We start from the raw sequence: 14,547 nt of genomic DNA, 5'->3' as shown, positions 1-14,547 counted from the left end.
GAGCTGTTGTATCTCTCCTATACACACACAGGCTGCAGGGGGTGTGGCCGGCAGCACCAGAAAGCACATTATTATACAGCCTCACATCATTATACAGGCTGTCAGTCAAGTACTGGGGGTGTGGCTATGCCTCCCACTCATGAATAGAGTGGACAGCTTGAATATGCTAATGCTTCATTGGACATCTCACAGGTCATTTGCATACAGCTTTAGGACATCATTCCTTAAGTTTACAGGCATGTAGAGGGACAATGAAGGGATAGAGACAATGCTCTCTAATGGCAGTTTATGAAAATATATTTAGTTTAGGGGGGTTATTTTGCCTGACGGGTTCACTATAAACAGAGGCCATAAGCGCCTGTGGATGAATGGGACATGAGGAGAGCCCTTTTTTGGGCTAATCCTCACGTCCCGGCTATCCTTTAGTAAACTTAATCCGTGGGTATGCAAATTTTTTTAAGCGGCTACTGGGGCGTGGAGTAGCCGGACATGAGGCTACCGTCGCGGCTACTCCACGCCCCAGTAGCCTCTTTCCTCCACCTACCATGTCATCTTCGTCCAAATAACCGGCATTCTGTGCATGCGCAGTAGCTCCGGCCTCGGAGCTGTGGCCCCGCACCCGCAGACCTGCGTTCTACGCATGTGCAGAACACCGGGTATTCGCGTAGCTGCGCGCCGAAGATGACATGGTAGGCGGAGGAAAGAGGCTACTGGGGCGTAGAGTAGCCGCGACGGTAGCCTCATGTCCGGCTACTCCACGCCCCAGTAGCCACTTAAAAAAATTTGCATACCCATGGATTAAAGTTTACTAAAGGATAGCCGGGACGTGAGGATTAGCCCAAAAAAGGGCTATCCTCATGTCCCATTCATCCACCTACCACCCGTTCTACCTTTATAGGTAGAATCGTGGTGGTAGGTGCCCTTTAACATTCATCACTAGTCTTTGTAAAACAGATACAAAGCTTCTTAGGGCAGAGAGGAAACAACTGGTATCCGAGGAGGTAAAACATGAAAATCATATGGACTCAGAGATCCCTCTAACATTTTTTCAGAAGAATAATAATACCCTCACCATTTTTGAACAAAGGAGGAGGAGTATGGAATTTTCAGTAATACAAATAAATAACCACTAGGTATATTTAGTGTTAATAGACAGCAAGAAAATAATTACAGTCCATGTTTCAGTGCTTAAAGGACACCTGTCATCAGGTCTGTGTCACTTGTCCTGTCACCTCTACCTGTTGGAGCAGCTTACAAGGATCCCATCCCAGCCTTTATCTAGTTATGTCATACATTATTCCTTGTAAAATCATCTATTTTTTATCATGTAAATGAGGCTGGTCACATGGTCAGAGGCAGTGATGTCACCCCTGTTACCCCTCCCCTCTCCTCCCCCTGCTCATGTCTGTGTGTAATGTATAGTAATCTATTCTCATATTCCTTGCATTTCTGCAAGGAAAAAGAAGGTCCTTAGACCCAATTTAAAACTTAACTTTTAATGTTCCTTATTGTTATGAACAAATTGTATTTTATATAATATTTATACAGAAAATTTGGTGCTAGCCTATATTAACGTGAGTTAAAATCGTGTCGTGGTGGGGGTGGGTACTGGATTCTGCTGTAATTAGGAGATAGGAATTTTGGATACTAGTCAGAGTAGATTTGTATATGTGCCCTGGTGTGTGTAGCCCAGGTGGTATGGTATATGTATCCCTTCAAAAAAGGTAGCAGTTCCTTTAAATGAAAGGCTCCTTGGAGGCTCTCTTGTACTAGAAAATGGTCTGCTCTCTTGTCATATGGGTGATGAGGTCGCCGCTATTGCTAAGCTACTCTAATAGATCGTAATTCCTATAGATTCTCTCCTGATTTAATCACTAGTTGTAGTGTGTCGCTGCAGATCGGCACACTGCTAGGTAGTGTTTGTACCCCTACTTTCCACCACTTCTTTAAAAGTATAGGGGTTCATACAGCCCCCCCGACATGTTTCGCCATATCTATGGCGTCCTCAGGGGGTATCGGGGCTGAACTGACGCGTTCGGCGTGTTTCCATTCCTTATATAACCTTGTGACGTGACGTCATTAGTGGGTGCGTTCGAAGGACCCAATCGCCTGCCAATAGGATTTCGTAATCCGTCAGCTGTTCCACTTGCCTACCATACTTAGTTTCTAATTGGTTGTTTGTTCTTACCTCATCGTTAAGGGACTCGTATTGTCATGGTTACCAAGGGGGTTGAGGATTCTTGCGCATGCGTGCCGACTTGGAGAGATCTCGGTGCCGATCCCTCCATGTAGTTGCGTCGGCAAAAAGGTATATCCACGCATGCGTGCCGACTTGTAATTCTTTCGGCGTAAAAAGATGTGAGCATGTGCGCAGACTTAGAAGTTATCGGCTCAGATGAATGTACGCATGCGTGCCGACTTAGAGTTTTTCTGTGCAGTTGTATATGTGCATGTATGTCGACTTAAAGTTTCTCAGCACAAGTAAGTATACGCATGCGTGCCGACTTAGAATATTTCGGCACAGGTAAGTATATGTATGTGTACCGACTTGGAATTTCACCATGGGTGAGTAGAATTGTAAGTCCCTATTGTTGATTTGACAATTCGTTGTCAATTGCAATTGATGTATTAATCCTAAAGAAGGGCTGTTGTAAGCTTAGTGGATGTAAATCAACATACTTTTTAGCTCCAGTTGGAGTCTATATCTCGGCGAAGGTTTATGAAAGTATATAATTGTATAGGTTATTTTATGGAGGTTTATAGAAAGATTATAACGTCCACATCTATAGGTTAAGAATTCAAGGAGAAATAGTACAGTTATAAACGTAGTAATTGCTAGCACCTATATTACATTTTAATATTTTCGAGTGTGTAAGTAATGTACTTGGTACAAGATTGCTACAGTGTAGTTTCACTGTGGGTTTTAGTACGATGGAAGTTATAAAGTTTGGTGGTCCTAGATGAAGGGGGTGAAGGTGAAACCTTCGTTCAGTCCATGTGGGCTCAGACTTTTAAGTTGATAGATCCATTTGGCCTCTAGTTGCATCAGTTGGCGATCTAAATTGCCTTTTCTTGGGCCAATTTTCAGGGTATCAATTCCCCAGAATCTTAGATGTTCCATATCGCCATTATGTTTAAGGCGTATATGTCTAGCTAGAGAAGTATCTTTGCCAGTTCGAGTGGCACTGAGATGTGAGGATATTCTTCTTCTCAATTCTTGGGTTGTCTTCCCTACGTACAATTTCGGGCAGTTGCATTTGGCGACATAAACCACGTTGGTGGTTTATTGAGAAGAAGAATATCCTCACATCTCAGTGCCACTCGAACTGGCAAAGATACTTCTCTAGCTAGACATATACGCCTTAAACATAATGGCGATATGGAACATCTAAGATTCTGGGGAATTGATACCCTGAAAATTGGCCCAAGAAAAGGCAATTTAGATCGCCAACTGATGCAACTAGAGGCCAAATGGATCTATCAACTTAAAAGTCTGAGCCCACATGGACTGAACGAAGGTTTCACCTTCACCCCCTTCATCTAGGACCACCAAACTTTATAACTTCCAACGTACTAAAACCCACAGTGAAACTACACTGTAGCAATCTTGTACCAAGTACATTACTTACACACTCGAAAATATTAAAATGTAATATAGGTGCTAGCAATTACTACGTTTATAACTGTACTATTTCTCCTTGAATTCTTAACCTATAGATGTGGACGTTATAATCTTTCTATAAACCTCCATAAAATAACCTATACAATTATATACTTTCATAAACCTTCGCCGAGATATAGACTCCAACTGGAGCTAAAAAGTATGTTGATTTACATCCACTAAGCTTACAACAGCCCTTCTTTAGGATTAATACATCAATTGCAATTGACAACGAATTGTCAAATCAACAATAGGGACTTACAATTCTACTCACCCATGGTGAAATTCCAAGTCGGTACACATACATATACTTACCTGTGCCGAAATATTCTAAGTCGGCACGCATGCGTATACTTACTTGTGCTGAGAAACTTTAAGTCGACATACATGCACATATACAACTGCACAGAAAAACTCTAAGTCGGCACGCATGCGTACATTCATCTGAGCCGATAACTTCTAAGTCGGCGCACATGCTCACATCTTTTTACGCCGAAAGAATTACAAGTCGGCACGCATGCGTGGATATACCTTTTTGCCGACGCAACTACATGGAGGGATCGGCACCGAGATCTCTCCAAGTCGGCACGCATGCGCAAGAATCCTCAACCCCCTTGGTAACCATGACAATACGAGTCCCTTAACGATGAGGTAAGAACAAACAACCAATTAGAAACTAAGTATGGTAGGCAAGTGGAACAGCTGACGGATTACGAAATCCTATTGGCAGGCGATTGGGTCCTTCGAACGCACCCACTAATGACGTCACGTCACAAGGTTATATAAGGAATGGAAACACGCCGAACGCGTCAGTTCAGCCCCGATACCCCCTGAGGACGCCATAGATATGGCGAAACATGTCGGGGGGGCTGTATGAACGCCTATACTTTTAAAGAAGTGGTGGAAAGTAGGGGTACAAACACTACCTAGCAGTGTGCCGATCTGCAGCGACACACTACAACTAGTGATTAAATCAGGAGAGAATCTATAGGAATTACGATCTATTAGAGTAGCTTAGCAATAGCGGCGACCTCATCACCCATATGACAAGAGAGCAGACCATTTTCTAGTACAAGAGAGCCTCCAAGGAGCCTTTCATTTAAAGGAACTGCTACCTTTTTTGAAGGGATACATATACCATACCACCTGGGCTACACACACCAGGGCGCATATACAAATCTACTCTGACTAGTATCCAAAATTCCTATCTCCTAATTACAGCAGAATCCAGTACCCACCCCCACCACGACACGATTTTAACTCACGTTAATATAGGCTAGCACCAAATTTTCTGTATAAATATTATATAAAATACAATTTGTTCATAACAATAAGGAACATTAAAAGTTAAGTTTTAAATTGGGTCTAAGGACCTTCTTTTTCCTTGCAGAAATGCAAGGAATATGAGAATAGATTTTGAATATAGGTCCCGACCACAATAACTAAAAATATCTCCAGATCTTATCTCTTCCCTTCAGAGATTGTCATAGATTTAGAATTGGGTAAACCCCCCCAAAGAGGAGATCGGATTACGTTTAAAGTTATAATTTTTTGGTTTGACTATTTAAAACTAAATGGCGAGCTTTCTCTCACAAAAAGTTGAATTTAATCCTATCACGATAGGGGCATCCCAAGTTTTCTCTAGGGAATCTCTCCCCATCAGTCAATCTAACATACAAGTTGCATTCAAAGAACTCACAAAAACTTACAAACAGTACATACGCTCCAATTGGGAGCTATTAAGCTTGGAAACATACCTACAGCAAAAGATAGTTCATAGAGGGCTACGTATCAACCTTTTTCCCAACGCACATCAAGAGGACAACAATTTTATTAAAGGTTGGCAACAAATCCTCACGGAGAGCTCCCTACGGCTTATGAGCTATTTATGTGAATACGAAAAGAGCTTCATGCAAAAAACCGGAGAACAACTAGAAAAGGAAATTAGGGATATACAAATCTTTAGAACACATACAGAATTTAAAAACTGGGAAGATAAGTTACAAAAGAATATCAATACTCTCACAAGCGAAATAAAAGAAAGAAAACACAGAAAATACATCCGCGATAAAAACGACTTCGAGACAGGTCAAATCTATACACGTAGACAACAACATCAGTCATACACGAAATCAAATAACGTCTCACAAAACACAGAGGTATCCGAAACAGAAACCTCTGGTACGGATGACACTGCCTCCGTATCTTCATTGAGGGGAGGCACCAAACGAAAAGGCAGAAATAGAAATAACCAACAATCAAAAAGAACGCCTCAGAACAGACATACACCAAGATGGCAATCAGAAAATCCCTCAATGTACAGAAATTACTCATCGCAGCCACAATCTTTTGTTACTTCCCAAACAAGTGTAAATATCCCCAGGCCGGGCGTTACTCAATCCCAAACGACCTCACTCTTGTGTCCACCAGCGATAAACACGGAGAGCCAAACACAAACTATGCCAAATATTACAGCCACGGGTACCCTACTCCCGTTAGTTGTAGCAGAGAGTACAATCGCACCACCAAGGACTCCTTTTTTAGGAGGAGGGACACAGTACCCAATCCCGAAAGAAAGAAACAAGTGGGGTTTCAACGTGAATTAGAGCAAGACAACACGGACATCTTTACATTAAATGATGAAGATAAACTTGTTATCAACTTATCTTCACATACCCTAACTTTAGAACAACTAAAGGTTTTGAGGAGAGGTCTATCCTTTACACCAATCCCACATTTCAACAAGTTTCTTTGGATTAAAGACATCAACCTCTTTGCCCGTAAGCTGGCGTTACATAAAAATTATATTACATTAGACAAAGATCAAGAAAATATAGAGAAGAATGATAACATAGTCCTCAATACCTTACAACAATTAGAAGAAGAAAACATCGTAACCCCCGAGTCAATCCAACCACCACTTACCAACTTAAAACCTAAGTCCAGAACCACGCTGGCTTTTTCCCAATACCCAAACATCCAAACTTTTGTGGATACAGCCACCCAAATGTTGGAAGATTTACATCTATCCAAAACAGGAGCTACATCAAATTTGAATAAAGCCGAACAAAAAGCCTTGGATGAGCTAAGGGCTCTAGACCAAGTAATAATAAAACCCTCTGATAAGGGTGGCAATACAGTACTTATGAATCGTGTGGACTATATCCTAATGGCAAAAAAGATACTAAATGACCGAGAAACTTATGAAATCCTTCAATCTGACCCAACCTCTAACTACCTAACTGAGCTGACTTTAATACTGGAAGAAGCGAAAGAACATCAACTAATTACCCCAGATGAATATAAATACATGCTAAATCTCAAACCAACAGTGGCTACCTTTTATGCTCTCCCCAAAATTCACAAGGCAGTAAGACCAGTCCCGGGGAGACCAATCGTCTCTGGCAACGAAAACCTCACTCAGGGTATAAGTATCTATGTTGACAAAATATTACAACCATTTGTTTGGTCCCTACCATCATTTCTCAAAGATACGAAGGATCTGATAACCAAATTACATGACATCACAGTCACCTCAGAGACCCACATAGCCAGTTTGGATGTAGAGACACTGTACAGCAGTATTCAGCACGAATTGGGCTTGAAAGCAGTTCAATTCTATTTGAACACAAAAAGCACCCAGTTTCACCAGCACAATCAATTCACCATTTCACTTCTCACTTTTTTACTGACTCACAATTATTTTCTCTTTGGCGGTACCCTTTACCATCAATTGAAGGGTACCGCCATGGGCACCACCTGCGCACCAACATATGCTAACCTTTTTCTTGGATGGTGGGAGGACCAGCACGTCTTCATAGAAGAATTTACCCCCTATACCAAACACATACTATTCTGGGGAAGGTATATAGATGACGTGCTGGTCCTCTGGGAGGGAGATATCCCCACCTTCCAAGAATTCGTTCACAAGCTAAATCAAAACACCATTGCCATGAGGTTCACCTCAGAAATCAACAAAAATAGCATTAATTTTTTGGATCTCACAATCAGCAAAGATCACACAGGTCACTTACACACAACAATATACCGGAAGGAAACTGCCACAAATAATCTTTTAAACTGGGAGAGCTGGCATCCACACTCTCTAAAAAGCGGTATACCGGTGGGCCAATATCTCAGAGCAAGGCGCAATTGCTCCAGAGATGGAGATTTTGAAAGAGAATGCTCCAATCTCTATTCCAGATTTAGAGAAAGGGGCTATCCAAAAAAAACATTACACAAAGCCTATCACAGAGCCAAAACTACAAAAAGAGAGGACCTCCTTGTAAATAGACATAAAAAGACTGATACACATCTGGTTAGATGCATTGGAACATATGATGTCCACTCACAAGAAGTCTTGGGGGTCCTAAAAACGCTATGGCCCATCCTCAGCAATGACAAAGAATTAAAAAACATCCTACCGAAGGGGAAAGAATTTAAGAGATCTATTAGTACACAGTCATCTCTCATATAAAGTATCTAAAGGCAGCGACTGGCTACAACATTCATTAAAAGGATCCTACTCGTGTGGAACTTGCTCCTTCTGTAAATATATGGCAAAAACCAAAACTTTTATAAATCCACCAGATCAAAAAACATATGAAATCCGCAAATTCATTAACTGTAAAACCACCAACGTGGTTTATGTCGCCAAATGCAACTGCCCGAAATTGTACGTAGGGAAGACAACCCAAGAATTGAGAAGAAGAATATCCTCACATCTCAGTGCCACTCGAACTGGCAAAGATACTTCTCTAGCTAGACATATACGCCTTAAACATAATGGCGATATGGAACATCTAAGATTCTGGGGAATTGATACCCTGAAAATTGGCCCAAGAAAAGGCAATTTAGATCGCCAACTGATGCAACTAGAGGCCAAATGGATCTATCAACTTAAAAGTCTGAGCCCACATGGACTGAACGAAGGTTTCACCTTCACCCCCTTCATCTAGGACCACCAAACTTTATAACTTCCATCGTACTAAAACCCACAGTGAAACTACACTGTAGCAATCTTGTACCAAGTACATTACTTACACACTCGAAAATATTAAAATGTAATATAGGTGCTAGCAATTACTACGTTTATAACTGTACTATTTCTCCTTGAATTCTTAACCTATAGATGTGGACGTTATAATCTTTCTATAAACCTCCATAAAATAACCTATACAATTATATACTTTCATAAACCTTCGCCGAGATATAGACTCCAACTGGAGCTAAAAAGTATGTTGATTTACATCCACTAAGCTTACAACAGCCCTTCTTTAGGATTAATACATCAATTGCAATTGACAACGAATTGTCAAATCAACAATAGGGACTTACAATTCTACTCACCCATGGTGAAATTCCAAGTCGGTACACATACATATACTTACCTGTGCCGAAATATTCTAAGTCGGCACGCATGCGTATACTTACTTGTGCTGAGAAACTTTAAGTCGACATACATGCACATATACAACTGCACAGAAAAACTCTAAGTCGGCACGCATGCGTACATTCATCTGAGCCGATAACTTCTAAGTCTGCGCACATGCTCACATCTTTTTACGCCGAAAGAATTACAAGTCGGCACGCATGCGTGGATATACCTTTTTGCCGACGCAACTACATGGAGGGATCGGCACCGAGATCTCTCCAAGTCGGCACGCATGCGCAAGAATCCTCAACCCCCTTGGTAACCATGACAATACGAGTCCCTTAACGATGAGGTAAGAACAAACAACCAATTAGAAACTAAGTATGGTAGGCAAGTGGAACAGCTGACGGATTACGAAATCCTATTGGCAGGCGATTGGGTCCTTCGAACGCACCCACTAATGACGTCACGTCACAAGGTTATATAAGGAAAGGAAACACGCCGAACGCGTCAGTTCAGCCCCGATACCCCCTGAGGACGCCATAGATATGGCGAAACATGTCGGGGGGGCTGTATGAACGCCTATACTTTTAAAGAAGTGGTGGAAAGTAGGGGTACAAACACTACCTAGCAGTGTGCCGATCTGCAGCGACACACTGCAACTAGTGATTAAATCAGGAGAGAATCTATAGGAATTACGATCTATTAGAGTAGCTTAGCAATAGCGGCGACCTCATCACCCATATGACAAGAGAGCAGACCATTTTCTAGTACAAGAGAGCCTCCAAGGAGCCTTTCATTTAAAGGAACTGCTACCTTTTTTGAAGGGATACATATACCATACCAACTGGGCTACACACACCAGGGCGCATATACAAATCTACTCTGACTAGTATCCAAAATTCCTATCTCCTAATTACAGCAGAATCCAGTACCCACCCCCACCACGACACGATTTTAACTCACGTTAATATAGGCTAGCACCAAATTTTCTGTATAAATATTATATAAAATACAATTTGTTCATAACAATAAGGAACATTAAAAGTTAAGTTTTAAATTGGGTCTAAGGACCTTCTTTTTCCTTGCAGAAATGCAAGGAATATGAGAATAGATTTTGAATATAGGTCCCGACCACAATAACTAAAAATATCTCCAGATCTTATCTCTTCCCTTCAGAGATTGTCATTAATGTATAGTAAAGCATGGCTAGTGTGTGTGCTGCATCTGCTGACATGCTGCATCTTCCTAATATACAGGTGAGAGACACAGACATCAGCTACACATGAATCTGACATGTTCTGCTGTAACATGGCTGCCTGGAGCTGTTGGATCTCTCCTATACACACACACAGGCTGCAGGGGGTGTAGCCACCAGCACCAGGAAGCACATCATTATACAGCCTCACATCATTATACAGGCTGTCAGTCAAGCACTGGGGGTGTGGCTGTGCCTCCCACTCATGAATAAGCTGGACAGCTTGAATATGCTAATGACTCATTGGACATTTCACAGGTCATTTGCATACAGCTTTAGGACCTCATTGCTTAGGTTTACAGGCATGTAGAGGAACAATGAAGGGATAGAGGCAATGCTCTCTAATGGCAGTTTATGAAAATATATTTAGTTTATATTTAGTTTATTTTGCCTGACGGGTTCTCTTTAAATGACCAATTGAGACAATTATAGTAATAAAGGGTGCCCAACCTTTTTGTTGTCTACTCAGAAATTTCAACCTACAGAGAAGACTATGGCAGACACCCCATCCAGACTATGACTGATGCAGGACCCAGACCAAACTATGGCAGACACCACAGACCCCCCCCCCCCCCACGGCCCATTCATTCCAGTCTATGGATGACGCCTCAGATCCTCCCAATCATGACATGGCTTATTCCCTAGACCCCCTTCCCCTGTCCAGACTATGGCTGAGCCCCTCCCAGTTCCATCTAGATTATGTTTCAAAACGCAAAACGTAAATGCATCCTGAAAACGTTTCTTTTCTGCTCTCTGTTAAAGTGGAGCCTAATCTTTGGGAATGTCTTTCTATCTTTTTGAAGGAAACTTTAACTTCTGACTGTCTCAACAATATTTTCAAGGCTTATCCTTATAGGTCATCCTCCTAGAAGGGAAGATCCCTTAATAGTGGGATCAAATCTACCAGGTCTTGAAGCTAAGGTCTCTGATGTGGTGCTCTGATGTAGCGGCCTACACTTTTATCAGAAGCCATATACCTAAATTGGTTTTCCAGACTCATTACAGTTTACTTCTATAAACTTCTCAGTTTTCAGAATGGACTTACCGTATATACTCGTGTATAAGATCATGACTAAGACGCGATAGCGCCGAAACGCGTTGATCTTAGGCGCTTGTGTGTAATTCCTGATGTGCACATGTTTTATTGAATAAAGGATTTTTTGCCATTAAAACATCGTACGTACGTGGGATTTGGAGTGCTGCCGCTTACCTTAGTTTTTGTTGCTAAATCCAAGATTTTCCCTGTCAAGAATCCGGTGGTGGGCACCACCACAAGGACGTTTTGGAGGAGGAAATTCAGGTGACTGGGTGAGCGAATCTAATTTCTATTTTTTCCATATGATTTTATTTGTTTGTTATTATATCAGTTCTAGGGAAAGGGAGGTGATTTGAAGTTTTAGGTTTTTGCTACCACCGATCACAGGTGTTACCAGCGGGTGTTTGCTGCAGTATGCTTGTGTAGGCGATGTGCAACGTACATCACACTTTGGTAAGGGGTTAAAAAACACACCAAGTAAAAAGCGCCTATTCTGTCAAAATATTTATTTTCTGAAATTACAGCCTTCCATGTATAGAAAAATAACTTTTTAATTAATACACAACCACCTTCATGCAACTTTGTGTAAAAAGTGACAAAATGAAAACATTACATGAAAATTCAAAAATTCTACTAAAATTTGTACAAATCCAGAATACATGTAAAAAATATGAGAATACCCCATCCCCTTGATGTCTGCAGGTGACGCAGAGTCAAAGGACTGAGAACTGCCGCCTCCTGCTTCCTCAGCCATTACACTGCAAAGGCGGGAAATGCTCTGTGAGGGGATTGTGTGTGTAAGCTGAGCAGAGCGCATGCATGTGACGGAGAGCTACCCCTGCTGGAAAATGTGCGGCACGGTATGTGTGTACTTGTGCCCTAGCTTGAGTCTGTCAGAATGAGATCTGTGTAAAATGATGGCCACTTCTAGGAGGGCAGAGACGTGTTCCATAAGGTGTATAGGTTTTATTCAGTGTAGTGTTTTTCAGAAAGAAGGTTGCAATGTATTGTTGTCGTCAGTAGTTTCCACTGCCAATGGTATCTACTGGATTGTGTGCTTAATCCATTAACGCCAATGCCCTTTACTATTTTTGCATTTCCATTTTTACTCCCTACCTTTCTTTTTATTTTTTCACTTAACTGAGTTTTCTGCAAAACAAATTGTACTTTCATGTGGAACCATTTTAGAATGAAGAAAGCCAGGATAACCAATATAAGAAGATTACCACAGCCATGGTACCTAAATATATGAGTAAGTTTCCCTGGTTTATCCATGCTTATTTTGATGGTATATTTCGTTTAAGAATATGTAATTTACTCTAAAGACTCCTCCTGCTTGATCACAAGCGCATGCGCAGTCTGGCACTGAATGCAATGCACTGATGGTGAAAAAGACAGCACACGAGAAAGACTTCAGACCAACCAGGAGGAGAGTAAACCTGCAATAGATAGACAGTCTGGGGCATGCACTGGCAAGATCTAAAGTGCTTTGGGGGTGGAACCTGGAGGGGATTTGGTAATGCCCCCTAAATCACTTCAGAGTCATCTGCATATTATTAAAGGAACTCTACCATCAAAATCAAGCATGGATAAACCAGGGGCACTTACTCATAGATCCTGGCACTGTGACTGTTTTGATCTTCTTATATTGTTGTTCATGACCACCTTCCTTCTAAAATCAAATTTTAAAGGGGTACTAATGAGCCTAAAAGGCTACTAGGGCAATTCCCAGAGCCACTCCATGCTGCACATTAGCAGACTGTCACAGTGTGGTGGAGCACTTCCCCCTCTCACTGTGTGCTGAAACTTTTGTGCTGCAGTGATATTGGAGCAGGCAGAGGAGGGTGGGAAGTGCTGAGAGAGAAGTTAGAGATAGTGTAACTGCCCAAGCCAGAAGGGGCTCTGGGGGACGCTCCAGCAGACTTTCAGGCTCATTAGTATAATTATAAAATTTTATTTTAGAAGGATTGAGGTCATGGGTAAAAATATAAGAAGGTTGCCACAGTCTCTGTGCCTGAATCTTTCTGAAGTTTATCAGCAGTGCCTCAGGTAAAACTGTTCCAGTTGTCCATGAAAACCAATCTGAGGTCATCTTTAGTTTCATAAAAAGCTGTGGGAAAAAGAAAGCTGCGCTCTGATTGGTTGCAATACAGTCTTGTTCTCGGACACTTCTTATAAATCTCTCGATTTCCTTTGAAAATTTGGTGCACTCGCCAATGGAAAAAAGCTGCATTACACACAGGCCTGGACTACTGAGGAATTGAGCTACCAGTAGGTACAGTAAGTTGAGAGGCTTGCTTGTAATGACAGATTACCTTTAAGAATATGAGGGACACATTAAAAAAAAAAACCTTTAGTAAGGTCCAGATATATAACCTCTCAATCAGGACCATGTAAGCAATGATGTACGTCCAAACCATGTCTATATTTGTCACTGAGAAGTGGTCTGCATCTATCCAGATATGTGTGACACCTCAGAGACTACTGCAGGCTGTACACTGTATAATGGAGTCCCAGTATGTGCTTACACTCTGTATACAGTCATGCTACACTATGGGAAGCTAGCACTGCACTTTATTCCAAGCCATGACACTAATATAACTTATTATCTTACCCGTTTTTGTGGCTGGTGCTTATCTTTGTCCCTTGGCCTCCCGACTCTTCCATACTTTTTGAGAATCCAGCTTTCTCCTTGTTCTATCCCCCTTAAGTCTGTAGGTGTCGCAGGGTCACAAGACTGAGAAGTGCCGCCTCCTGCTGCCTCAGCCATTACACCGCAAAGGCGGGAAAGTCTCTGTGAGGGGGCTGTGTGTGTAAGCTGAGCAGAGCGCATGGATGTGACGGAGAGCTCCCCCTGCTGGTAAATGTGCGGCACAGGAAGTTGTGAGGAGACTATTGAGCAATGACTAATCCTGAGTAATTGTGCCCTCACTCTTCTGTCAGGATGACATCTGTGTAACATGACAGCCACTTCTAGGAGGGCAGACATGTGGTGTATATGAATACATGTGCTTTGTTCAGTGTTGTTACTTTTCAGAATGAAGGTTGCAATGTATTGTTGTAGTCAGTAGTTTCCACTGCCGATGGCATCTACTGGATTGTGTGCTTAACAAATTAACGCTAATGCCCTCTATTTTTTGTTTCTATTTTTACTCCCTACCTTTCTTATTTTCCTGTTTACTGAGTTTTGAGTGTTATACTTTCATAAAGAACCATTA

General features: G+C 41.7%; 1 protein-coding gene across 5 annotated transcripts in view; it reads right to left on the bottom strand.

Annotated features, from left to right (window-relative positions):
• REC114 (REC114 meiotic recombination protein) overlaps positions 1-14,187 on the bottom strand; it is a 92,884-nt gene extending 78,697 nt beyond the window's left edge. For 2 of the 5 annotated variants that reach the window (XM_072147832.1, XM_072147831.1), the window contains exon 1: positions 13,944-14,186. In XM_072147832.1, the coding sequence (XP_072003933.1) occupies positions 13,944-14,162 (219 nt within the window). In that variant the 5' untranslated portion in view covers positions 14,163-14,186. Of the gene's footprint in view, positions 1-13,943 lie in introns of all 5 variants that reach the window. The other 3 variants (XM_072147829.1, XM_072147830.1, XM_072147833.1) reach the window with 2 other exon arrangements.
• Positions 14,188-14,547: the final 360 nt, after the last annotated feature.

The sequence above is a fragment of the Engystomops pustulosus genome, chromosome 4 (genome assembly GCF_040894005.1).
Source record: "Engystomops pustulosus chromosome 4, aEngPut4.maternal, whole genome shotgun sequence".
Taxonomy (NCBI): Eukaryota; Metazoa; Chordata; class Amphibia; order Anura; family Leptodactylidae; genus Engystomops; species Engystomops pustulosus.
Note: the sequence above shows the minus strand (reverse complement) of the source record. Positions and strands in the feature narration are given on the sequence as shown.